This window comes from Ornithodoros turicata, chromosome 6 (assembly GCF_037126465.1).
Source record: "Ornithodoros turicata isolate Travis chromosome 6, ASM3712646v1, whole genome shotgun sequence".
NCBI lineage: Eukaryota > Metazoa > Arthropoda > Arachnida > Ixodida > Argasidae > Ornithodoros > Ornithodoros turicata.
This window is the reverse complement of record NC_088206.1, coordinates 66,930,872-66,957,501: the sequence shown is the minus strand read 5'-3', so window position 1 is coordinate 66,957,501 and position 26,630 is coordinate 66,930,872. Positions and strand designations below refer to the sequence as shown.

Sequence of the window (26,630 nt, the reverse complement as noted above, 5' to 3'; positions counted from 1 at the left end):
CTTAATCTAGAAAATTTTTGGGTGGCCCTCTGCACTCATTTAGGAGTATCAGCCCTGGTCTTATGTTCTGCAATCTGGCCTATAGGTTGATGCAGTGGACGCGGCAGGCTGCACTGCCCTGGGAAGGGCCCTGATTGCCGCAAACCACGGAACCGTACAAGCCCTCTTGGCTGCTGGCGCGTCCGCAAACTTGCCGCTCTTCGACAGAGGGCTCGCATTGAAGCCCCTCGTTTACGTCACCATGTGAGTAACGTCTCCGCGATGACTGAAGGCCTCGTTGTAGAGCAGTTTCACCTCATCCGCAGGAAGGGCCTGTCCGGAGACTTTGTGCGTCTTCTGCTGAAACACAAGGCCTCCCCCGCGTGTTCGCATCCAACGACCGGCGATACGCCCCTGCATTATGTGGCTGGTCGGCAGCTACAGCATCCAGGTGAGGGCACGGACGTTTTGCTCCTTGAAATAGGTGTTTCTACGAGAGTGTCGCCGGTGTGGGACAAAAAAGCGTCACGGTGACAATAAAGAAGAACAAGAAGAAAAAAATAAATAAATAAACTCCGACGGCTTCTCAACTTATGCTTGATTTCAATCTTTCGGAGGACTGTCTGAATACGTTACAGTTTTGGTTACCACTGTCATTGCATGCAAGCATTGCTGTATTTTGTTGTATTCCTGTCAGAATTTTGTGTACATTTTGTGTACGTTCACAGCCTAAGAACTGGCCAGAAGTTTATCCTAGAGGCTCTTTTCTTTCTTTCTTTTCTTTTTTGCAAATTCGTTGTGAAAAATTACAGTTATGGGTAGATTCGTGAAGAACACCACAAATGTGCAAACTGCAGTTACCCGATACACTGCTTCATTGATAGAGCCTGAAGTTTTTTTTTCTGAATTTGGGGGGGGGGATCTTTACCCGGATTCATCGGGATTTTCACCCAGCAAATTGCCCTCACTTCGGGCTCTGCTTATAAGTTATAAGTAGAGCCTGAAATTTTGAGGAAATATTTTTTTCTAAATTCGAGGGGTAAAAATCGGGTAAATAAACATGTGCACTAAATTCATGCAAATTCGCATGAAAAAACTTGCCGTATGCTACATTCGGAGAGAAATCGGGCTCAGTTACTCGAACCCACTGTACTGGTTTGGTACAAACGGTGATGTAACCACATTTGCTGCAAACAAGTTAGTGTGCATTCCTACAGACGTCTTAGTGAGGGGAATTTGCCGGATAAAAATTGGGTTTCACCCTAAAGAGGCAACCTCCAATTCGGGGTGGAAATTCGGTAAAGAATCTGGTTAAACCCTAAAAGTTCAGGCTCTATTCACTGATTGTCCCCTTTCCTTTCAATACCCCATGTTTTTGCCTCATTGGTCAGTCTCCCCCCTCATTTTTGTACTATTTATATCCTTTCACTATGTTGCACATCCCCTAAAGAAAGGAAAAAAGAAAAAGAAAAAAAAAAAACGACACGTAACCTCACTCTGTCTTGTCATTCAAGACTCCCTGGACACAGCACGTGCTCTGTTGGATGCTGGAGCTGATGCCAACGCTGCAAATGCTGCCGGACGCACTCCACTTCACTCCGCCGCGGAAGCACACTCGACTGCCCCTTCTGGGTGCGCCACCGCTTCTGTCGAAGAGCTCCTCGTGCAGCGTGGGTCGAAGCCAGAGGCGCATGATGTCCAGGGACGCGTTCCGCTCCATTACGCCTTTGTGGGGCAAGAAGACGCGGACGGAGACCCCGTCGAAGTTGTTCCGGTACTGTCTCCAGGCGCGGAGGTTCAGGACGAGCTCGGGAGGACCCCGTTGCACTGGGCGGCGCTCTGCGGTGCGCCAGGGTGCACGTTGCAGCTTGCTCAGGTACGAACTTTTGTGCTCGGTACAGTAACATCTTCTCGACTGCAAGTGCCTGTTGAACTGATATCGTTGTGCTCTGAGGACTTCACGGCAGACTATGATTAGAGTTTGAAGTTTTCGGGAAATATTTTTTTTCTAAATTCGAGGGAGGTGTAAAAATCGGGTAAATAAACGTGTGCTCAAAATTAGTGCAAATTTGTGTGGAAAATCCAGTATGCTATACAGTCAAACTCCTTTATAGCGAACACCTTTTTAACGAAAATACCACTACAGCAAATTTTTTTGCGGTCCCGCTGGAGCCCTATAGGTCCAATAATGGACATCCTTTTTAACGAAAATACCTTTACTGCGAATTTTTTTTGCTGTCCCCTGAGTTTCGTTGTAAAGGAGGTTGACTGCATTCAGGAAGAAATGTGGCTCAGTTACTCAAACTGGCAGTGCTGGTTTGGAACAGACGGTGAAGTAACTGCATTTTCTGCCAAACAAGTTAGTGTGCATTCTTACAGACGTCTCAGTGAGGGCAATTCGACGGGTAAAAATCGGGTTTCACCCTAAAGAGGCAACGTTCAATCGGGGGTTGCAAATTCGGGGAAGAATCGGGTTAAACCCTACGGCTTCAGGCTCTAACTATGATCTTACGGTGTCTGTAGTAGTATATCTAACCCTTGAGAAACATGTCATTACAGAAGATGAGGTCTACGGACGTAAGAGATGCGGACGGCAACACGCCGCTTGGACTTGCCCTCCTGCGTGGTCATCTCAGGTAAGTTATATTTGGAAGTTGGAAGTTTTAGAAGCATGAATCTTAAACACTGGTTGTTATTTAGGGCTGTGGAAATAGCAATTTTAAGACTAGAATCAATATTGTGCAAATAGATAAATATCCGAAGCAAATAGTTATGTGACCAAACTATGTATGTATCTCGCATAAACATAGTATTATACGAAGCAGTTAAACATACAAGCAATGAAATTAATAACATCAGTTAAATGAGGCAGTTAAACGCAAGCAACTAAAATGCAAGCAACTAAATGTACGATTAATACAATACACTCTCTGCTGTATACCTTCTCTTGTGAATGGACGCTTTTCTTCCTGTTTTTCTTCTGTTCCTTTAATTTTTGTCCCCTTTTCTTTCCTTCTTCCCTTCTTTTCCTTTTTTTTCTGTTTGGAATAGCAAGCCGACCTTCGTCTGACTGACCTTTCCTTTCTTTTTCTTAATAAACATATCCCCCCCCCCTTCTCTTGTGGCTTTCCATATTCCACATTTAAATCAATTCAATATTCAGAATTTCATATTCAATTCATAATTCAAATCGAGTACACAGTTATTAGCTGTGGTGTTCTAAAAAACCTAGATTTGGATATCCCCAGTGATTATGCATAAGGGCATGATGGGTTTGCTAGTCCAATCCTTTTTTTTCTCCCTTCTGTGGAACCTCAATTGCATTTACTTCGTGCAGCTGCTGTCTGGTTCTCCTACAACAAGGAGCCAGCGCCACATCCGAGCTGCAACCCATTTCAGGCGAGAAATCTCCTGAGCAGACTGCACACTGGCAGTGGAGGCACGTTCAAAGTTCCACGAAGCCCACCGCTACAACAGTTCTCCAGGTGAGAGCCCCCTCTTGCTCCCGACAAAAATATGTTGCAGTAATATGCAAAATATGACGCAGTAGAAATGCAGTAACGCCGTCAAAGCAGTGCTCATGAGCGTGAAGTTTTCTTTTCGTGTGCGCCTCATTTTTACAGCCTGAAGTTTTTGGGAAATATTTTTTGCTAAATTCGGGGGGTAAAAACCGAGTAAATAAATAGCAATTTGTACATTTTGTAATTTGTAAATTTGTAAATAACAATAAATAAATAAAGATTTGCAGTAAATAAACCTTTACATTTGCAGTGGAAGTGCTGTAACGCCATTAAAGCAGTGCTCATCGGCGTGAAGTTTTCTTTTCGTGTGCGCCTCATTTTGTAAAGCTTGGAAGTTTTTTGTGAAATATTTTTTCTTAATTCGGGGGGTGGTAAAAATTGGGTAAATAAACATTTGCACTAAATTAATGTGAATTCGGGTGGAAAAACTTCCAGTATGCTAAATTCGGAGAGAAATCGGGCTCAGTTACTCAAATTAACTGTACTGGTTTGGTACAAAACGGTAATGTAACTGCGTTTGGTGCCAAACAAGTTAGTGTGCATTCCTACAGACATCTCAGTGAGGGCAATTTGCCGGGTAAAAATCGGGTTTCACCCTAAAGAGGCAGCCTTCAATTCGGGGTGCAAAAATTCGTGGACGAGTCGGGTTAAACCCCAAAACTTCGGGCTCTACCCATTTTACGCTTCCTTTATCTCGTCAAATTCACGCAAAGAGCGCGAGTATCAACCGGACCGTCCTTTCCCGCAGGAAGCCATCCGCAGGGGCTGGCCGAGCGTCCTGCAGTTAATGCTGGACCAACTGGAAGCGACGGGCAAGACAGTCAACCTGGCCCTGGAAGCGGCTCTCAAGACGGCTTCGTACGAACTAGCCCTGCGGCTAATTGGCCGGGTGAAGCACGGCTGGACCCTGTACAGCGACAAGCAGACGATGCTGCACCTGCTGGCACGAGAGGCGTCCAGTGGTGTGCAGCCGGACCTTCAACTGCGGGTGGCTCAGGCCCTCGTGGACAAAGGGGTGCCGGTGATGGCAAGGGACGAACACGGTTGCTCAGTGCTCACGTATGCCGCGATCAACTGGAACCACACGCTGTGTCAGTTCTTTTCGGACAAGATGGGCATGGTCGCCTCGGCGTGTACGGATCCCGACCGCTCGCTGAGGACGCCCTTTTCGGCAATCTTCTGGCGACTCGGAGAGGCGTCCCTGCCGCAGCCGATACAGTACGTGTCTCCTCGTGCCATTTTGAGACTTCGACGTCTTTGTTTTTATCTTCCGCAGCATGGAAGATTGGGTGCCCTGTGTACGTGGTACCGTATTGACCCGATTAGAGCGCGTACCGATTTTTTAAAAATGTTTGCGGTACGAGAAAGAGCAAGATTTGCGCAGAGGCCCGAAATTATGTTTGTGTGTCTTGCGTGTAAATTTACGCAAAGACCTTCTTGCCAGTAATGACAGAAGTGCTTGCCGTCAAGTTCTCCAAACTCCAGCAAAGTACCGCATCTGCGCTGCACGACCATATTGAAAGATACCTTTGCCAGTCTGTCGAGCAAGTTGGTCAAAAGCAGTAGCCTGTGAACATCATAAGTAGGGCCTGACTTTTTAGGGTTAAACCCGTCTCCGCCAGATATTTACCCCCGAACGGAATCTGTAAAAAATTCGGGTTTAACCCGAATCTACCCGAAAACATCCGGGTCGCGTGGCACACTCATAAGCGTGCATTAAAATAAAGTTTGATAACATTGCTAAACATTAGTTCCATGTTAAGACATATTTTTATTTAAAAAAAAAATCACCCGAATACACCCGAATTCCTGACGACAGAATATGCCGTAACGGGATTTAACCCGAAGACACCCGAATTTTCAAATGAAAAATATCACCCGATATTTACCCCCCGAATTTGGCCAAAAATAAAACCCGAAAAAGTCAGGCCCTAATTATAACGCGTACTGATTTTTTAAAATGTTCGCGGTACGAGAAAAAAGCAAGATTTGTGCAGAGGCCCGAAATTATGTTTGTGTGTCTTGCGTGTAAATTTACGCAAAGACGTTCTTCTTGCCGGTGCTGACCGAAGTGCTTGCCATGAAATTCTCCAAACTCCAGCAAAGTACCGCATCTGCGCTGCACAACCATATTGAAAGATACCTTTGCCAGTATCTCAAGCAAGTTGGTCAAAAGCAGTAGTCTGTGAACATGATAAGCAGTGTTCCCACCCATCACGTTTGTTGTAAAGTGAAAGTAACCTCAAAAGTAACCTCAAAAGTAACCTCAAAAGTAACCTCAAAAGTAACCCCAAAAGTAACCCCAAAAGTAACCCCAAAAGTAACCCCAAAAGTACCTTCAGTCCTTCCAGTGCCAGAGAGCCGCAGAAGCTTTGAGGCAAAAGATAGCTGGAACGGTGATGGAAGTGCTGTGCCATCCTGCGCGGTAGAGGTTTTTTTTGCGTCCCCCAGGGGGTGCAACGACACACGCATCCGCCGGCGTGTATCGCGACTTGCGTTCGGTGTCACTCACGGCCTTGTGATAAACGTCACCACAAGCTCAAGATGTTGCTGCTAAGCATGCGGTGCGCAACTTGGCGTCAGTCCATAATGTGGTACAGTCACACTGTACCAAAATACACTTTTTGCCCTTGAGAAACTTTTACAGTGAGTGTGGTACGGTGCTGAACAAAAGTTTTACGGAACTCGCTCCGGCGCCTTCCTTCCTCGGAGTGGCGCACTAGCAGCGAATGGGACCGCACGGACTTATAGACGTGTGCCTACGTAACCGAGTCATCCATTCGCTGCCGGGCGTGTTCCGTAAACTTTTTGTCCAGCACTGGACACCTGAAACTGTGGCAGTGTCAGTCGTCTTCTGGGAGTGGCAACCTTTTCCCTAATCCTTTCATAGGTTGATACTTCCCTACACATTTTTATCATTATAAAAATGTGGCTGTGTGTGCCGTATGTGCACATTGCAGTAAACGGGGCCCTTTGAAGTGATTATTCGATTCGATATTCGAAGTCAAATGTTTGCAATACGGTCGCCAACCGATTTTTCTGACTCCAAAAATATGCGTTTTCTTTTTTTTCGTTAATTTTTTCTCATCGCCTTAGCTGACGGCGCGCCTCACCGCGCGCGGAGGTGGAGTTTACGCACGCGCGCACCACTGAGAGGTTATGCACAAGCGCCCATAAACAAGCTATTCGGACTGCTCGATAATTCGGACCGATTTTGTCCGAAAAATCGGTCGGCGACTGTACTTTTATTCAATTTGTATTCAACATTTTTACTATTCGCGCAGCCCTCATCCAGTTGAAATGCACATGCCATATCGAGGCTCAATTTTTGTGAATAACGTAGTGATGTCACGAACCTGGCAAAGTTCGAGTTCGCGAAAGTTCAACACTTTCGAACTTTTCTCAGAAAAATTCGCGAAAGTTCGCAAAAGTTCGACTTCACTGCACATGCGCTGGCGTGACTTGCCCGGAAACGTAAACAGTCCAACGTACGCCACTCAAGGCCTAATTAGGCTTAATCACATCAGACAATATGTCCTCCTGTACGGTATGTACGATAAATCAGTTAGCTTTCCTTCGATTTGTACTTTTCTAGCAACAGAAACTTGTACCACGGTGCCACCTAGCATTCCTATTTTACTAGCATCTATTTTACTGGCAAAGGAAACCGCTTTCTCTGTTGTAGCTCACAGCATAAATAAATGCAACTATACCATCAGTCTATCGCAGCCTTGCTCATGTGGGCAGAAATATGTACCTCTCACAGGAGGGCGCACCTAACCATTCATTATTGCTCGATTTTTTTACTTTTTGGTCCGTTTCGCTCAAAGTCAAAAAGCAGCTAAAAAATCAGCTAAATTCAGCTGCGAACTTTTGCGAACCTTCGCGAAACTGACAAGAAATTCGAAGGTTCGTCGAACCTTACGAGTTCGCAAAAAGTTAATGACATCACTAGAATAACGTAGTCTCGTTTTGTACGAGAATACGATGGTGGTACACTAGTACCTGTGAAAAGTACACCTTGATGTCTGTGAACCTGTGCAGGGAATGGTGTCTCTCCCTCGTGGCTGCCGGAGCATCTGCCGACCTGCTCACGTGCTACCCGTTACGAAACCTGGAGTTCCCTGGAACGGTGTGCCTTTCGGAAGACGACCGTCTGCACGTAGAGGGCGCCACCGCGGCCCGCCTTTCGCCCCTTATCTTGGCAGTGTGCAAAAGGAACTACGCCGTGGTGAAGATGCTGCTGAGGGCCGGCGTTAACCCGAACTTCTCGGACGGGCAGCAACGTACTGCTCTCATGTATGCAGTCAAGTTGGTAGGTGCCTTTCTGGTGGAAGTTCCATTCCATGAAAGTGGAGTAGCAAAAGCAATGAGATAAGGATGAGATGGAATGCCCAATCTGCTGATTACGTCATTCCACGTGACAGCGTCAACAACAAATAAGGCCACGCTGTGACGTTGACGTTACTCCTCTCTCGCTCACACGTTGTGAGGCACTGTCCCTCCCTCACCCCTCTCTCTTTCTTACTTGGGGACCGGCGCATGCGATTGCATGCGGTGCTGCAATGCTGTTTTTTTTGTGTGTGGCTTCTTGTGCAGCAGGCTTCGATAAATAGAACATGCAGAACGAAGGCACTTCGTTAAATCGAGTGCCGAACGCATTGGCTGCAAGAAGCGTACGTGAAACAGAAATCTTGCGTTAAATAGAGAATTCCACTAAATTGCCATTAGCTATATCGAGGTTGAACTTGTATTTGCAGGGCCCTGTGTTTTCAGGTTTTATGTTTTTTTAATGGGAGGAGAGGGGGGGGGTGTTCAATGGGTTTTATTACCGGAGCCATAAAACACTAAAAAAAGCAGATTTTCAGGTGGAAAATTTAAAAATAAAGTGCTTCTCGCATTTTAGATGAACATGAGATGCAGAGCAGCTGTGCTGAGCGTCCAATGCTTAGCATTCTCGAGAGCCCGTATTGGTGGTAAAAAAATTGGTGGAAAAAAAATGCAGATTTTCCGATTGCAAAATTTAAAAAATGTGCTTCTTGCATTTTAGATGACCATGAAATGCGGAGCAGCTGTGTTGAGTGTCCAATGCTTAGCATTCTCGAGAGCCCGTATTGGTGGTAAAAAAATTGGTGAAAAAAAAAATGCAGATTTTCCGATTGCAAAATTAAAAAAAAATGCTTCTTGCATTTTAGATGAACATGAGATGCGGAGCAGCTGTGCTGAGTGTCCTATGCTTAGCATTCTCGAGAGCCGGTATTGGTGGTAAAAAAATTGGTGAAAAAAAAAATGCAGATTTTCCGATTGCGCAATTTAAAAAAAGTGCTTCTTGCATTTTAGATGAACATGAGATGCAGAGCAGCTGTTCTGAGCGTCGAAAGCTCAGCATTCTGAAGTGCCCGTATTGGCGACCGAATTGGCGCCTTGCAAGTTCATTTTTGGGTTTTCCCCCCAAGTGATGATGATACAAATTGGGGGGGGGGGGGATAAAAACAGGTTTCTCCGGGTTTTACCCCAACACACAGGGCCCTATGTATATTTACGAGCCAGATCTGCTTGTCCCTTCCAGAATGACATGCGCATGGCAAAGATGCTGCTGAATGGTGGCTACGACCCGGACAGGGACACAGACCCCTACGGTGGTACGCAACCGTACAGCTCGGTCGTACTCGCGGACAGTATGACTAAACTTATCTTATCTTACTTATCTCAACAGATGGTAAGCGGACAGGTTTCAAGAAGACGAGCGCGGTCGACCTGACGCACCGCGACATCTACGGCTGGACGGCGGTTCACCACGCGGTGGCGCCACTGCCCGACTGCACTTACTGGTGGCCCGGAATGCTGCAACTACTGGCGCATGCAGGAGCTCCTCTCGACACCCCTGACTTGAACGGAGTCACACCCCTGCAGCTGGCAGCAGCGAGGGGTGTGGAGAGCCTCTCCCTCGCACTGCAGGCCCTGCTGCGGTTACCTCGCGACCAGCTGCCCAAAGTGGCAGTGCACGGATTGCCGCTTGCCGAGGACTCCCTCCCGCCCGCGCCCCAGCCCGCGTTCCGCGAGGACTGTCGAACGGTGCTGTCTGCCCTGCCGGAACCGGCGGCGGTACTTCCAGTGCCAGATGAGTGGGCAGGAAAGGAGCCTTGGTGAGCCCTCGATGCGTTAATTCAATTTATTTGTATAGAATACTTCCGACATAATATGCTGTTGAAGGAGGGACAAAAAATTAAGCAGTGCATTCTTGAAGTGCCATTCTGGAGTAAAAAAAAAAAGGGCTATTTTTTTATAATTTGTTTTCTTTATCAACCTTGTTCAAGGACTCAAAGGAAGCGAAACATCAATGCTGTCAATGAACAATTACATACTTCCACGAACTTTTGAAAGAGTTTGCAAAGGATCATAGTTCGGGATTGTCGAAGAATAGGTGGTGTCATCGAGAGCTCTGGTGTCTCCTAGCATCAGCGTGCACACCTTGCTTATCTCCGTGCACTGGAAGATTGCCAGCAGCTGTGTTGAGGAGACAGGAATTGACCTTGGAGGAGCAATGTTGCCAGACGTTTTCGCAGACTGTGGACACTGTGGCATCGCAACTTCCGAAAACTAGAAATCAATTTTGTTTTACTTCCGCGTCTCGTAGAGAAACAGCTTTTTTGGGAGAATACGATCTGCAACGGCACGAATTCGGGTTCTGAATACGCAATATTTATTCCGTAGGGGCACTTCCGTGTGAACAGAGAACACGAGACAGAAAAATTCACTGTACCCTTTGGCTCACTGCCAAACGCGTACGAAATGCGATAGCATTACAGCGGACGAAGAGCAGTCCCTGCGCTGTGGCCGTACCAGCGTGACGTGACTTTTGTCGTGAGTCATCTTTTAAATGCGACAGCATTTCTTCAACCCACTATTGAGGCCTTGGTGATGCTGCTACACCGAGGCCTCAATAGTGGGTCGAAGAAATGCTCTCGCATTTAAAAGATGACCGCGTTAACATTCGATAGCTCGTATTCTAGGACAGAGCTTTCCTTCATTGACGGCCACCGCTTCGTGTGCAGGGAAGTGGTAGCGCAAGACGACGGACCACCGTACGACGTGCTGTTAACGGCGGTGGACCCAGATGCGACTGCCCTGTACTCTTTCTACAAGATGCAGGTGAGAGAAGTTCCACCAAAAGGTCTACAGGTTTTCCCGACGATTTTAATCCGAGTGCCAGCTAGATTAATCCGTGTGCCATGCAAACTTTATTGGGCACGGATTAATTTAGCTGGCACTCTGATTAAAATCGCCGGGAAAACCTGTAGTGTAGGGCTTCGGATGACAGACAAGGCGATACGTCACTGCTCCAGGTGCTGCGACGGAAAGACAACGGACTCGTGATGCTGTTCACCCGCTGGGGCCGTGTTGGGGACCGGGGTCAGTACCGCAGGAGCCCCTTCGCCTCCACGCAGGAGGCGTCCCGAGAGTTCTGCCGCCTCTTCCGCTCCAAGACCGGCAACACCTGGCAGGACGGGGCGCAGTAAGTGCTCGGCGTTTTTTCCTGAGGTTGCGTCGGTTTTTGTGTTTCGTGCCGTGTTTTTTTTTCTCATTGCCGCCTGGCTCCGTAATTCCGCAGCAGCCTCAAGTGCCAGCCGAAAAAGTTCCGTCCCGTGCAGCTGAGCAGGCCTCAGACGCGGAAGCCTCCGTTGTTGCCAGCACCGCCGGACGGGCCAGCTTCGTCTCTGCCCCCGCAACTGCAGGCATTGCTGCATAGTTTGGTACGGAGTTCTTTTTTACGTCTCGGTATAACGCATGAGTGGAGCCTGAAGTTTTCGGGATATATTTTTTTCCCCCGAATTGGAGAGGGGGGGGGGGTAAAAATCGGGGAAATCAACTTGTGTTCTAAATTCGTGCGAATTCGGGAGAAATAGGGTTCTTTTACTCAAATGAACTGTACTGGTTTGGTGCAAACAGTGATTTAATTGTCCGCCATGGTTATAAGTGCAACAAAACATGGACAGAAAGAATTGGACACGAACAGTAGCTAACTTCCAACTAATTTTTATTATAATAAAAATTAGTTGGAAGTTAGTAGAAATTAGAAATTAGTTGGAAAATTAGTCAGCATTTTTATTATAATAATGTCCCATTATTATAATAAAAATTAGTTGGAAGTAATTTTTATTGTAATAAAAATTAGTTGGAAGAAGTTTTTATTATAATAAAAATTAGTTGGAAGTTAGCTACTGTCCGTGTCCAATTCTCTCTGTCCTGTCTTGTTGCACTTATAACTATGGCTGGTTCTTACTGACGTGCCGAAACCATTACGTTACTTGGATGTAATTGTGCTTGCTGTCAAACGACCTAGTGTGCATTCCTACAGAAATTTCAGTCTGGGCAATTTGCCGGGTAAAAATCGGGTTTCACCATAAAGAGGCAACCTTCAATTCGGGGAAGCAGATTCGGGAGTTAAACGCAAAAACTTCAGGCTCTGTCAGCAATACATGGGAACGACACTAGAGCGCAGGGTGGAGTAAAGAGATTCAACATGCTCCGACCCATGACGACTACAGTCGCCAGCGTGGTTGTTTCGAACCCAGATTCTTCGGACATGCTCGATTATTGAAACTCGTTCGCGGAACGGCCGCAGGTCCCACAGGGTTGATGTATAAGACCGTCCAAAATTTCGGACTCTGTTTGCCCAACCAGCGAATTTCTCTCTTGGGGTGACAGAAATTCGTATCTAAAGAAATCAACCAACTAAAATATTGAGCAAAAAAAAAAAAGGCAACGATTGTTAATTTTCCATTCCTCTGAGTATAAGAGGTCTGTTGCAACGCGTTTGCACGTTCTTTTTAAGCCAACGGCTTGATTCAAAAGGCCCAGCACGTGCTGTACGCCCGCGAATCGTGCGACAGTGCTGTAAAGCTAACTTCGCCTAAAGCACGCATGCGTTAGGTGAAGCCGACTTGCGAACTTGATGACGGCGGTGCCTCTGTCAGTGTACGGCGACGAAATGTCGCTTCGGGGGAAATAGAAGCCGATGTTGAGCTGGAAGCGCGTTAGGAAAGCATCGACAAATTTTTGCAGCCTACTAGTGCTTAGTAAAGTTCATTTTGAAGCGAAATTCGTTTTTCGGACTGCTCGATTATTCGGACTTTTGCGCGGTCCCCGCGGAGTCCGAAAAATCGAACGGCGACCGTACATAGATTACCTACTCTCTACATCTACATGCGCCGCAACAAGCTTTCGGTTAGCGTCAATATCCCGACGCTGCGCGCTTTTGTTATCGCCACGAGCGCGTTCGCCCCCACTCTTTAGCCTCGTTCCCAAACTGGCGCGTACATCTTCCATCCCAAGAATGCTTTTGCCTTTCTCGCCAGGTGGACGACGAGATGCTACGGAAAGCGGCCCTGTCACGAGGGGCGAGGGAAGAAGTGTGGCCTGGATCGCTGTCGGGCGAGGCCCTGGCCACGGCGCAGGCCCTCCTAGAAGACGTTCACCAATTAGTGCTAGAAAAATCCTCGCTCAAAGGAACCAGGCTCTGCGAGCTGCTCATGCGGGTCAGTGCCAGCCGATCCGTCGATGTTCCTCCGAGTCTCGACTTGTCTCGACTGGAGTCTTTTTTTTTCGCGTCGCAGATAGTGGAAAAGAGCGAGGGCTACTACCACCTGGTGGGCGTGCACGGCCACAGGGGGGAGCTGTTGGAGCCCCTGTTCGAAGTGAGAGACGTCAACGACCAGCTGTCCCTGCTCCATCACCTGTCCCATCTCCAGACGGCTGGAGAGCTTGTGGTTGCGGCCTACAATCAGAAATCTTCCCAGGGTATGTTACGCTCATTGACGCTCCTCCACAACATGGTTCATTTGCTCATTGACGCTCCTCCACAATGTTCTTATGCTCAGTTCATTTGCTCATTGACGCTCTTCCACGATGTTCTTATGCTCAGTTCATTTGCTCATTGACGCTCCTCCACGATGTTCATTTGCTCATTGTCCTTTTGTAGCGATGCATCCGTTGGACTATGTGTATCGCAGCCTCCCGTGCCACATCCAAGCACTTCCAACACATACTCCGGAAGCACAGACTCTGCTTCAGTACATACACAACTCTGGTAGGTTTGCATTAATGGGACGTCTGCACGTGAAGTTGCTGCATGCTCCGTCTTGGCTCCGTGCTGATAGCTAGAAAGTAGAGGTGTGCGAATGTTGAAATTTTCAAATATGAATCGGATACGAATACGGTGGCTGTCTGATTTTTGGGACGACGATTATTCGGACTCCTGCGGGGAACAGTGACCTTTTCGATAATACATTTTTAGAGCCTGAAGTTTTCGGGAAATATTTTTTTCTAAATTCGGGGGGGTAAAAATCGGGTAAACAAGCTTGCACTAAATTCGTGCGAATTTGGGTGAAAAAACTCCCGGTACGCTAAATTCTGGGAGAAATCGGGCTCAGTTGCTCAAACTAACTGTAATGGTTTGGTACAAACGGTGATGTAACTGCATTTGCTGCCAAACAAGTAAGTTAATGCATTCCTACAGACATCCCAGTGAGGGGAATTTGCCGGGTAAAAATCGGGTTTCACCCTAAAGTGTGGACCTTCAATTCGGGGTGCAAATTCGGGGAAGAATCGGGTAAAACCCTAAAACTTCAGGCTCTATACATTTTGTGACTGTTCTTCTGGATGGATCGAAGTCCGAAGTTTCTTAGTCAGGTTCATGATTGAGCCACAAGCTCACAAAGTAGAGGTGTGAGAATAAGAAAATTTTCATTGCGAATTGAATCCTAATAATTCGGAGGGCGAATCGAATTTGAATAATCAGAAAAGGCCCAATTAGAATAATTTGGAATACCTCGTGGTGAAATATTTTTGCGGTGTTGCGCTCATTAGATGATGTTCTGCTCCAAACTTGTGAGCCTTTTCACCCTGCATAACATATCATGAGAGAAGGTTCCCTCTGTGTTGTGTATCGTAGACTGCATTAGTGGGATGAACTGCATTGCGAGTTAGTAAACATGTTCCATGCAGCCTACTTTGTGTGCATCTCCTCATTTCTGTGTTTACATTGTGAATTTGCTGTACTTTTTTTTTAGAAACTGCACATATTTCCGTCGGTTACTGAACATAATTATGAAAGTTAGGAGTATATTTACTGGGACCTGCAGTTCCCAGAGTACAGTGTTGACCATGAGGTCACAGAACTTGTGGACTTTAGTGACTGACTGTTTTTCCCCTTTTTCCAGCCACGTGGTATTTGTCATCCCTCTGTTACTTTATATCTTTTACCCTCTCCCTTTTCGTATGTTCACGTGTGTCATCAGAGTGTATATATATTTGTAACTCCAATGCTGTTGTTTTTGTAGACGAAATGCAGTCCACTGCATGAAAGCTTGTAACCATAAGAGGAAAGCTTCGGTGTTTTATAATTTTGTTGTCACTTCTGCCAAGTGGACCTTGACCCCAACCCTTTAACATTCTTCAACTGACAGAATACTGTAAAAACTGTGAGGCGGGCTTTACCCAAGACTCGACTAGCATATGTAATTAGAGTCGCTAAATAAGCTACGCTTCAGAGTATCGACATTGAGTACCAAGAGCGAGCATGCGCCATCTTGTTTCCGCGCCATGCCACCCACGTGCGGGTGCACTGCGCACTTTAGCGCACGATGCCATCTATCGTGCGTGGGTGAAATGTTCCTTTCGTTTGCAAGCAGCAGTTGACGGCCTTGAGCTCACCGTGACATCCTCGGGATGCTCTGGTGGACAATACATGGACTATCGTGCAACAATCATACACGCTTCTCTATCCCACGGGGAGGATGATGTTAGCCGTCTTTGATCCTCAAATGGGGATGGTAAACAAGATGGCGTGAAAATAGGTTGTGAATAGCAATGATGGCCACTAACTACTTCTACAGTAGTTTAACTATAATTACTAACTACTTAGTTTAACTAGTAGTTTAACTAGTTAGGAGTTAACTAGTTAGTAGCTAGTTAGTAGCTTAGTTAGTAGTTAACTAGTAGGAGTAGTTTAACTAGTAGTTCAACTATTTTTCGGTGGAGATAGTTATAGATAAATATGAGTCACAAGCAGTGATAAAAGTGAAGATTTAGTACACATGCACGACTCAATTGCTCTGCACCTCCGTTCTCATCAAACATGTAGCTCAAGGTAAAAGTCGGAAGCGCAATCCTGCCGTAAAGCTTGCGGCAAAATCGGAAGTAGTTGGCGCCTGCAGTAACCTAACTACTGTAGTTAACTACTCGAAATAGTACTTTAACTAGTAGTTGCCACTACATTTCTGCAAGTAGTTAACTACTTTTTAACTACAATCAGGTAGTTTAACTAGTAGTTTAACTACATGTAGTTAACTACTGGCCATGGCTGGTGAATAGCATCAGATATTCGTATTCGAAATTTCGAATATTTGCGCAGCTCTACTATAAAGTGAAGCAGCCATGTGACAATTTTGAGGGGGTCCCCTTGAAAAGGTCATTTCATTCTGTCTCAAAACGTTCCGTCGTACAGCCTCGCAGGTGAGGGCGCCAAAGGTGAAGACGATATTCAGGGTGTCGCGCGAGGGCGAGGCACAACGCCTCTCGTCGTGCGAGCTCCCCAACCACTGGCTCCTATGGCACGGCCTCGGCGCTGCTGACCTCCTGGGCGTGTTCGCCAGCGGCCTGCGCCCTCGGCCCGCTGGGCAGGGCATAGCACTGGCGGATCGGTTCGAGGCTGCGCGTGCCCACTGCATCTCCGAGCAGGGGCAGGATTCGAGCAAGTACATGTTGTTGTGTCAGGTAAGGGAGGCCCTTTGGTGAGTCTGTGAACCTTTGGGAATGTTCTGAACCTCTCGTAGGTGGCCTTGGGTCAGACAAAGGAAGTGGAGGGAGACCGAGAGGGAGGCTGCCCTGCCCCTGGCTGTGAGAGCGTCAAGTTCCTCGGCCGCTGGCAGCCGCACCCTCTGGGCACGGTGTCCTGGCACAGTAAGTCACGTTGCATAGCTTCAAATTGCGCTTCAAATGCCGCAAATTCAATACATGTATTTGTTTGTGTATAATTTTTACTTCAGAATTTTTACGTCGTGCCGCAGATTGAGGTTTATCCCAAGTATTGAAGTTGGATAATTGTTCCTTGGTCTTGTGTATTCATAATAAGGCGTAATAGGGGTAGGGGACGTTCTGTGTACCAAGTCTTGGGAGTGCAAACACATTGAAGTACAGCTCCAGTCAGCCTTAATAACACACACAAAAAATTGGGTCTCATTTCCGAGCATGACAGCAGCCACTCTGGGGGCCACTGGGGTAATATTCAGTGAACGAAATCCTCACGTTAAAACTAATGTAATAATTTTGTTCAATTACGATTTCCTTATAGGCCCCAAGGATTGCTGTAATTGCGCTCGGGAAAACGAGACCATATTTTTTTCCAGCGTTATTAATAAGGTTGACGAGAGCTGTACATACGTCGGATACAATTCGCACATTGAAGTAATGTACGCTACGCACTGATCGAGTGAGTAGGTAGGCGTGCGTTGATAGAGCCACTCTTGAAGCGATTTTGCACAGGGATTGGAGCACACCTAAGAAGCGTTGACACCTACAGGGTTATTCTAGCAAACGTTACACATTTCGATCGCGTTGTAAAAATACAAGACTAGGTTTGGTCCGTCCCAAACTTTGCGGACTGATAGCCATTTATCTGAAGTTTCATTCGAATTTTTTGTAAGCGCTATGGTCATGCAGAAAGAAAATTAAAAATAAAGCAAAATCTCGCACCATGCCTTTTCAATGGCCTATCCCACACAAACACCGCCATTTTTTCTTGTGTCTGCTTCACATTCACATCACTTAACACAGGTAGCGCTGCCTGCAATGATGTGACACGCCGATTCTGATGTTATGCACCAATCCTCTTGTTCCGGTCTTGTTCTGTATGCCGGTGCCACCTGTGTGTGGTGAAATGAAAATGAAGTGCACACAGCAGAAAATGGCGACTTTTGAGTGAGATAGGCCATAGAAAATGCATAGAGTGAAATTTTGCTCGATTTTTAATTTTTGTTCTACACGACCATAATGCTCACAAAAATTTCCAACAAAGCTTCAGACAAATGGCTACCAGTCTGCAAAGTTTTGGTGTTGGATAAAACCAGTCTTCTATTTTTACGATGCGATCAAAATGTGCAACGTTTGCTAGACTAACCCTGTACATGTGTGCATGTAGCAGTTACGAGTGCGTAACACAATCATCCGTGTCCCAGGCTGCAACGTCCCCCTGGGGCCGACGGACGAAGCGGAGCCCCGCCCTGGCCGACGACCGTTCCACCGTTATGTGGTGCACAAGGCTGACCAGGTGTGCATACGCTACTTGGTGCAGTTTGAGGACTGAGACGACTCACATTGATCCTCGTATGTACAGCTGAAAGCACGTTTGATACAACCCTCATCCCCACACCCTCACCCCATGCAGAAAATGAAAATAAAACATGGTCTCCTTTTTCTGGTGCGTAAACCCGAATCACTTCCTCGGAGCCACGTGTTCAGGAAATATGTCCAGGCTCTAATGCAGGAGCTGCAATGCTGTATTACAGGATATGAGGAGATTTCCGGACACATTTCAAAACGTTATTAAAAATTGTACATAGTAACATTCACAGTGCAAATTGACGCAGTGCTGTAGTTCTGTCAGAAGTTACTGTCAGTATGATAGGAATTACAATGTGCAGAAAATCCGACCCCGTGCATTTTCAGTGGCGTATACAGACGTCGTTAGGCTTAGACCCTGTCCGTTTCATGCTGCGTCGGGTGTTGAAGCACCACATTCAATGCCAAAACGAATGTCGAAGATATAATAAAATGATACTAAATATGTTGCTTTGGAGTTTTTATGCCCAGTAAAAAATGTAATACACCATTGCAGCCCGAGCACAATCAAGCGATACGTAAAAAATTTGCAATGACGCTCGGTCCTCTTAGGAGACGACACTGTCGTCTGCTTTGTACACTTGTCTGCGCTTTCCAATTTCGGCCCATTACATCTGCTTTGTTGTGTACGTTTGGGGAGTACTGCAAGGGGCTCCAGTTGTGCATTCGTCTGAACGGACATCACGTTGAAGTGCGCTCAACCTCAACGCAACCTCAACGCAATCGTAGTGTTTCCATAAAACACTGTGGTGAACACACTGACCCCGCACACTCAGGACGGCGCGACACGTCAGTTTCGGGTTTGGACGCGGCGCACCAACACCTGATGCAGCACGAAACGGAGAGGGCCTCATGACGGCCGTATGGGCCAATGAAAATGTATGGGCCCATGATTTTCTGCAGCTCGTAAGTCCTATCGTATTGACGGTAGAACGTTGAGGAGTAATTAAACTAAATTAAACCTTAAAATAAAACTTTTGACAGAGCTACAGCACTGTGAAAATTTGCATTGTGTTTGTTATTATGTAAAATGTTTAGTAACGTTTCGAAATGTGTCCGGAAAATCTTCTCACACTCTGCATGTAAGTAGGGTTCCGACTTTTCAGTTTTTTTCCGATAAACTTTGGTAAACATTTTCGGATTTATGCGACAGACCCGAGATTTTTTCTTAAACGGCCCTGGGCTCGCATGGTCTGACTGTTTCCCGTTTCAGAACTGAATGGAATGAACTGAATGCAGTACATGAGGAGAATTCTGACTGAGCCCCATAGAGACAGCCCAGTATAGCTCACCACTGCAAACAGGTCATTGCGCGGTAGCCTTCACCGAACCTCTATTGGAGGACCACTATTGCATTGAAAAGTGAATGAGTCCATTGGCAACACTGGGAATTAGGGGTGTCTTCAAGTGCCAGAGAAAACCTAGTGATTGGATCTGCCGGGTGACTTTCAACGTTAGCGGTGGCAAAGCGTCCCGCAGAATTTCTGAGCATCTCGCTTCGAAACAACATGTTCAGCGATGTTTCGTTGTTTTTAATGCTCGATTCTGATTTCCCCCGATAAGCTCCAGCAACCCATTCCTCGTGCTGTTCCAATCCTCGGGAACCCCCTAAAACCCGGAATTTTCTTAAAATTTAAAAATGCAGATAAACAACCTTAGATTTTTGCAAAAAGAAACCCCCCGAAAAGTCGTAACCCTATATATGAGATACTATCGCGGATAGATACTACTATATATATTTATTATTAACTACAAGAGGATATGTCTTAGAAGAAGTCGTAGCTTGAGAAGTGGATTCTTTGCAGCAGTCACTGATGGTGTCACAGTGTTCATTCTGCAATCGTAGGTATTTTTGTGGACATGGATGTGGTGAACGTAAAATGAAATTGAAATGTCATCGGTTGTCTCTTCTTATGGGCTCTGAAGTCTCTTCTGCCAGTTGATGCAAGAAGGTTTGGAAAGCTGGTGTTCGGGTGCTAGAATTTGCATCCTGCAAATAAGGACGAGATAAATATGAGGTGCATGTGAAAGGAGTTTACAAAAAAGGCTGTGCAAAATTTGAATGTCTATATAGCACAAAAGTGCAGGGATGTTAAACATCAAGCTAGGCCCAAGGCCCAATTCGAATAATTTCGAGTACCTTGGGGTGAAATATTTTTTGGTGTTTTGATCTCATTAGATGATGTTCTGCTACAAAAATGTGAGCCTTTTCAACCAACATAACATATCGTGAGAGAAGGGCCCCCTCTGTGTTGTGTATGGTAGACTGCATTAGTGGGGTGAACTCCACTGAGAGTCAGTCAACATGTTCCGTGCAGCCTGCTTTGCGTGCGCCTCCTTGTTTCTATGTTTACATTGTGAATTTACTGTACTTTTTTTTAGAAACTGCACATTATTTCTATCTGTTACTGAACACAACTCTCAAAGTTGGGGGTACACTTACTGGAACCTGCAATGCCCAGAGTACAGTGCTGACAATGAGCAGACTTGCAGGATGGATGAGAGAACTGAGCCACACACCAAAAGAACAATGGCAGTAATGTGGAGTGGGCTTCACCTAACTCGTGGACGTCAGGAGGCGAAGCCCACTTACAGAATGGCGGTAGTGATACTGTACGCATCAGTGCTGTTCGAAAAAGATTTGAAAATTTCGAATTTCGAATGTTCGCGCAGCTCTAGCTTAAAGGAGGTATCAACTGTATCAAGCGAGCCCGCCGACAAACGGGGATTTCAACGTGTTGTCTGTGACACCTTTCGTATAGGTGAATTTGATAGGTGCGTATCTTCAGCACATAGCACGCTCCTAGCCAACCATCTTCACGAATGGCAGCGTTCTCGCCCATGATTTGTTCATAACGAGAGGCGGAGCCTATTATGTATATATTATGCACGGCTACAAAATGGGCTACGCCTCCCGTTTTCAACAAATCGGAGACGAGAACGTTGTCATTCGGGATGATGGTTGGCTAGGAGCGTGCCATGTAGTGAAGTTCATCTTGAAGAGGGTTAGAGAGGGGAGAGAGAGCAGAACGTTATGTCTACCTCCGCGTTGGCGTCTGATTGGGTGATACCGTTCTTCAGATGATGTAACGATGGATAGAGGTATCTGGACGGCGGTGCGTATACTCGCCCGAATACGAAAGAGAGTGCGTTTTTGTATTAACGCTGCGCAAGTTATGAAGGAGAAGAATTGATCGATAAATTGTAAATAGAATTACGAAGCGTAGAAGAACAATATTACATCGATTAAACCCGTAACTAAGTACATGCAGATAGGAGTTCTTACCTCCTTTAAACCAAACGATGCCTACCATGAAATCTGAAAACTAGCACAATTTATCAAATTGTGGTGGGTTTGAAAAGTCGCTGACCTAATTTCAAAATTTCCAGTGACACTTCCAGTAGCCAGCCTGCACAATCATTGCAGCATGATCCTTGTTGCCGTATTTAATCCGCTGCTTCTCTTTTTACAATTTTAGAGCAAACCGTGATCTTTCATTTCACCTTATGTGCAATTTCATTTCCAAACACCAGTGATTCCCAAGGAAAACTGTGGAATAGACTCTCTTTACGAGAGAGTTTTCTTTTCCTGAATATAACGAAAAGAAATCTGGAACCACCAAAAATGCATTGGTATATGCTCCACACGTCATGGTAATTGTTTAAAATGTGTGCCGCACCAGTTGCACTTTTTACAGTACTGGGGAGAAATGTAGTAATTTACCGAAACCCTGTACTTTGAGGAGAAATCTTGAACGACGACAGGAAGAGAAAGGAAAAAAAAAAAAAAAAAAACAGCAGCACCAAAGACAAACGGGGAAGGGGGTCAACTACCGAGGCTCTGGCTTATTTTGAGCTATGGGTGTGACTTTGTGCCTGAATCTGGTGTCGTAACAGTCTCGGAAGGTGGTCCTCAGTCAGATCACCACAGGGTTTGGGAAACCACATACTAGTGAAAGATCACTCACCGTAGCCGTGGCGGCGCTTTCGAGGGGAATCTGTGGAAACGTCACTTTATCTGCCCGTTTAAAAATTCAGCATCGTAAGTTTCACCGAAGCACCTCTTTGTCGTCATAACTTACGGATGTAAGTTGAGGTCTTCTGCAAATCACTGGAGCCTGATGAAGACGCAGTACTATTATTATGGGCTTATGCTAGTTGCAGTACATATTGGACAGTCGTGGGAACCCATCTGTGTCCCACTGGGTTCTGGCCCTGTCCCACCGGTGTCACCCAGGCCAAGAGAACAAGCAACCCCACAGCTTGCCACGGCAACAGATTTAATTCCGCTACACTTTGAACTTGCTTCGTATCTCCAGCCGCGAGGCTGCATTGCATTCGCAGTTTCCCTCGGTGAGCCACAAGGGGAGACATGCCCGGACTTGGTGCTCCAGGCAGGATGTACGGCACTTGGAACTGTGGTGAACGAACACGTCGGCAACCCAACGTTCTCTTGGCCTGGGTGACACGGGTGGGGCAAGCCCGGGAAACAAGCACCACATACAGTGAACCCTCGTTAATATGACACCCGATAATATGACACCCGTTTTACGACCATACTCCTGGGGAACAATGCAGTGAAACCTCTGCAAATCCCCCCGTTAATATGACAGTTCCGTATTATGACCAAAATTTGATGCATTATGACCATGGTCATAATGACGAGGGTTCACTGTGGATACAGAAGGCTTGCTTAGTGCCTTCACTCACTCCTTCGCCACGTGGACATATGAAGCCTGGATTCAGCCAATCGCCACGGACGACTTCAAACATGGGCTTCCTGGCGCTACGAGTGGCACCCATGCGGCTGATATCGGCTCGCGTCCATAGCTACGGCCGCTGAAGACGCGGTCCATTGGCGGACTGTTAACGACCACGGGATTTCCTTATATAGGTGGCGTTTCAGGAAACCAGTGGGACACGAAGAGGGTCCCACATAGTATACGTACACATACAGGATGCAAGATGTGGTCTCACTTTTTTTGTACCAGTAGGAGAGGGAAAGCACGACGCAAATAATAATGAACAGAGACGCCACCACCATGACAAGCCAGGCAGGAGAAAGGGGTGACATGAGGGGTTCCGGCAACCGAGTTCCCGCTTTCACTTCGTCAAAGGTGCTGCATGAAAATCGCAATGTACACGCAGCAGGTAAACTACAGAGTGCGCCAGAGTTGAAACATGTACGCTATGGTACCCATCGCAAGTTCAACGTCAGATGCCTCTCGTGTCCAACCTGGCGTCATATGTGTCACGTAGGTATTGGGATGCGTTCAGAAAGCTGCACCACTCAACAGGGTAAGTGAAAGGCATTTCAATGCAGCAAACAGTGAATGGTGGTGTCATTTTTGGCCATTACAGAATTTTTATAAAAAACGCTACTAGGGCAGCATGGATGTCATTTTTGCAGTTGAGTTCTACGGCCAGATGGACATCCTCTCGAAGAAAGTGTGCCACTGTACAAGACCACTAATAGACGAGTTCAGAAAATCCCAGAGTGCTTAGCGCCGCTTTGAACTGTGGGAGTTTACTAATACGAAAGAAACGGGTGGGCCTCCAAACGGTTCAGATTTCTCCCCTACCAGTCCATTGTCCACGACGTGTCAAGGTCAGCGAAACCGAAACGTGAAGGACCATTCTCCGTTCCCCGGCTCAGCAAACGCCCAGGATGCAATGCGTGCGCAAAGAGCACTGGGATTTTCTGAACTCGTCTACTGTCTAAAATTCGTTAACGTTTTAATTTTGTACCTGTAGGGGAACTTCGGGCAAAAGCTAGATAGCAGATTGAGAGACTATCCTAGTTGCGAGCCATTTCAAGTTTAACAAATTCCTGAAGCACGCACGTGCGTTAAAACATGCATCCCCGAATTTTGACATGCAAGTGAGCGGAAACTGAAACCGCGGCGAACGCGAGGAATATGCGCTCGTTTCACGTCAGAGGGCCACGTGCGTTCCCAAAACCACCTGTTAACTCGGGAGTAGCATTCTACTCGGAGCGGCGTTTCAAAACCGGGTCGAGTTACTCGACGTCAGTACCTGACATTCCAAAACAAAATCGAGTAACGCTAGACTTAACTCGATTAAACTCCCCTCTGAAGGTCGGTAAGGCCCAGCTGGCTCAAATGGCGTGCGGAGCCCTCTTCCTTTTTTTTTCACCTACTGGAAATGACGTCACGTCAATGATTTCCAGGTCTGAGGTAAAGAAGTGAGAAATGACTCGGTATGAAAGGCTGTGCTTTCGTAGAGAGTGTCCCTCTCCCAGACCATGTGGTAGGCCCCCTCCGTACACCTCTTTAGTCTCTTCAACGAGGTCTTGAGTTTCCCTCGGTGGGCCAGAAGGGGAAACATGACGGAAGGTATGGCGTCTCCCGTGCCCACTTCAGGGAAACCGTGCCCACATCTCCCTGTAAGGTCTGCAGGAAAATCCTAGCGAAAACCTCAAGGGAAGCCGTTGGTAAGATTCCATGCCGACAAGCATTGTTGTCTTCAGCATTACCTTCGAGACACACCTTTTGACACTGCTCTTGCATCCCCTTTGGGGTCGATCCCGTTACAATGCGTGCCATTCCCCATCCCCTGTCCCCCCCATCTGCTACGCCACTGGCGTGGGCTTCCAATTGCTTAATCTGACTGCATTCCATATGTGTCTACTTACATAGTTCGTCGTTTGCCTGGATGATACAGAAAAGCTCAATTAAATCGAACGAAATCAAACAACTGAAGTAAATTGCTAAACTAAAGAGAGCTAAAGCCTTAAGTGCGGAACATTCTTAACGATACAACAATGCGATGGAACGTTACCAGCTGAGCCATGAGGCGCAGATTCATGTTCCGTTTCTTCATTTCCAAAAAGAGCTATAGAAGCACGTCTTTGCAGTGTGGGCCCTTCCGAGCGTGACATCGCTTCTTCTTCTTCTTCTTCTTCTTCGTCCCACGGAGAATGGCCATTAGCCCCAAGGGAGATCGGCCAGGGCTTCTTCTTCTTCTTCGTCTTTCTCCGCAGTGGCGCATAGCACGAGGCAATTGGCCACGGATCGGGCCAGGGCTTCTTCAACCTCCCTCTCTGTGGCCTTCCTTCTTCCTCGTCGTCGTCCAAGCAAAAGATGGCCTTTGTCCAGCAAAGAAAGTTGGCTTCTTCTTCTTCAAAATAGTGGCGCACAGCTGTTTCATCCAACAACAACAACTTTATTTCACTTTTATTCCATTCATCTATTATAGAGTACCGTGACCGCATGGAACAGATATCATTCTCCACCTTCCGACATTCACGAAGAGATCAATATTGGGCAGGCAATTACTTCAGTGTTTGTCCCGCTATGCCAAACAGGTGACCCCAGGAGCGCTAAGTCGAAGTTACCACATGACATTCGTCAACAGTTTGAAATAGGGACAGTTTTCTTTTTCCGACAGGCAAACGGTCAAAACATGCCGCGAAATTCTAGTAAATATAGACAACCGTGTCGCCTACAGTACAATGAAGCTGCGTGCTCGCCTATCATTAGCCCTTGTAACTCTTATAAACAACAGTTTATGAATGATTTGTAGTAATTTTGTTCGTCCGCATATTGAGGGTGTTGTCTGTATATGGAGGGGTGAATCTATTTATTTTGGCGGGAAAAGTCAGCAGGAAAGGACGGCCTAATAATAATAAACGGACGGCTTGCTATTTCTTGGTAAAGAGTTCCTTAGTAGGTAGTCAGAGACAGGTGATGCGGGGTGAGAGGTCTTCCGCCGTCCTATCGACAAAGGCTGTTGGGAGACCGGTATCTCAGAGGTAGTTGAGAAGCGCCCGAGGTTGGTTACTTCTACCAGACTTATGGTTACAGACAGATATGGTTATGGTTATGGTTGGTTACAGACTTATACCACCGCTGGAATTTTAACGCGTTCCTTCAAAGAGTGAGAGACACATTTATTTAACAATCCTTGGACAGCAGCGAAGAGTCGCATTTCTTCGCCTGTGACTAGTTTTTTTTTTATTCCGTGTTGGCCCTGCGAAGCAACTGTGGCTATGAGCGGCGTACAGATGTGGGCAGATGGAGAGAGGACAGCAGGAAGGAGTGGGGGACGGGGGGTTAGTATGCGTCCTGGGCCGACTTCAGAGGGATCTGTGTGTCGACATTCGTCTGGAAAGTCTTCGGAAAACCCAGGGGAAGCCTAAGACAGCACAGCCGGCGGTAGGCTTCGAACCCACCACCTGCCAGTCTTCAGCACGACCTCCGGGACGCTCGTCGGCCATGCCGCTGGTATATTCCTTTAGAACCTCTTCCTTTAGACTCCTTTAGAACCTGAAGAACGGAACGCCGCGGCCTGTGTGGGACGATTCAAAACTTTCTACATTGACTTTTTTTTTTGACGAGTCCACGTTACTGACATTGTAATATGAAGCAATAGTTCTTCCGAATTACTATAGTTTCCAGCGTGAATAACCGTTTGACTAACCGGGCTCGGTGACCATTCCAAATGCCGACGATGAGCAGCCCCAGGGAGCAAACTCAGAACCGGCAAGTCTCCTTACCCCCTTATGTGCCCTCGTTCAGCAGGAATTCATGCCACTGGCTATAAAGCACATGTACACCTCCGGGAAAAAAAGAAAAAAGAAAAGGAATGTAGGCTCAGGTCCACTGAGGGAATCACAGTCGTTGGACATGCTTCAAGGAATGTAAGTTAACGCTCCTTAGTTCAGATGCTCCTCTACGGTTTCAAAAAGTGCTAGTTGTCCCCAGTGGC

The 26,630-nt window shown here is 46.6% G+C and overlaps 2 protein-coding genes across 5 annotated transcripts in view; one reads left to right on the top strand and one right to left on the bottom strand.

Annotated features, from left to right (window-relative positions):
- The window catches only part of LOC135397102 (poly [ADP-ribose] polymerase tankyrase-like), a 39,480-nt gene extending 21,505 nt beyond the window's left edge, over positions 1-17,975 (top strand). For all 4 annotated transcript variants that reach the window (XM_064628444.1, XM_064628445.1, XM_064628442.1 and 1 more), the window contains exons 20-37: positions 86-243; positions 306-430; positions 1,494-1,855; positions 2,539-2,615; positions 3,317-3,464; positions 4,249-4,718; positions 7,545-7,815; positions 9,070-9,142; positions 9,217-9,646; positions 10,556-10,652; positions 10,847-11,016; positions 11,113-11,254; positions 12,860-13,039; positions 13,118-13,301; positions 13,483-13,590; positions 16,009-16,277; positions 16,337-16,463; positions 17,738-17,975. In XM_064628444.1, the coding sequence (XP_064484514.1) occupies positions 86-243; positions 306-430; positions 1,494-1,855; positions 2,539-2,615; positions 3,317-3,464; positions 4,249-4,718; positions 7,545-7,815; positions 9,070-9,142; positions 9,217-9,646; positions 10,556-10,652; positions 10,847-11,016; positions 11,113-11,254; positions 12,860-13,039; positions 13,118-13,301; positions 13,483-13,590; positions 16,009-16,277; positions 16,337-16,463; positions 17,738-17,865 (3,519 nt within the window). In that variant the 3' untranslated portion in view covers positions 17,866-17,975. The remainder of the gene's footprint in view (positions 1-85; positions 244-305; positions 431-1,493; positions 1,856-2,538; positions 2,616-3,316; positions 3,465-4,248; positions 4,719-7,544; positions 7,816-9,069; positions 9,143-9,216; positions 9,647-10,555; positions 10,653-10,846; positions 11,017-11,112; positions 11,255-12,859; positions 13,040-13,117; positions 13,302-13,482; positions 13,591-16,008; positions 16,278-16,336; positions 16,464-17,737) is intronic.
- A 1,645-nt stretch (positions 17,976-19,620) lies between these two features.
- Positions 19,621-25,134, bottom strand: LOC135398700 (uncharacterized). The gene is made up of 6 exons (XM_064630085.1): positions 24,702-25,134; positions 24,556-24,571; positions 22,878-23,020; positions 21,983-22,018; positions 21,869-21,918; positions 19,621-19,890 (listed from the first exon to the last, which is right to left on the bottom strand). The coding sequence occupies exons 1-6, from the start codon at positions 25,132-25,134 to the stop codon at positions 19,795-19,797; spliced, it is 774 nt and encodes a 257-aa protein (XP_064486155.1). The 3' UTR covers positions 19,621-19,794.
- Between the last annotated feature and the right edge of the window lie 1,496 nt (positions 25,135-26,630).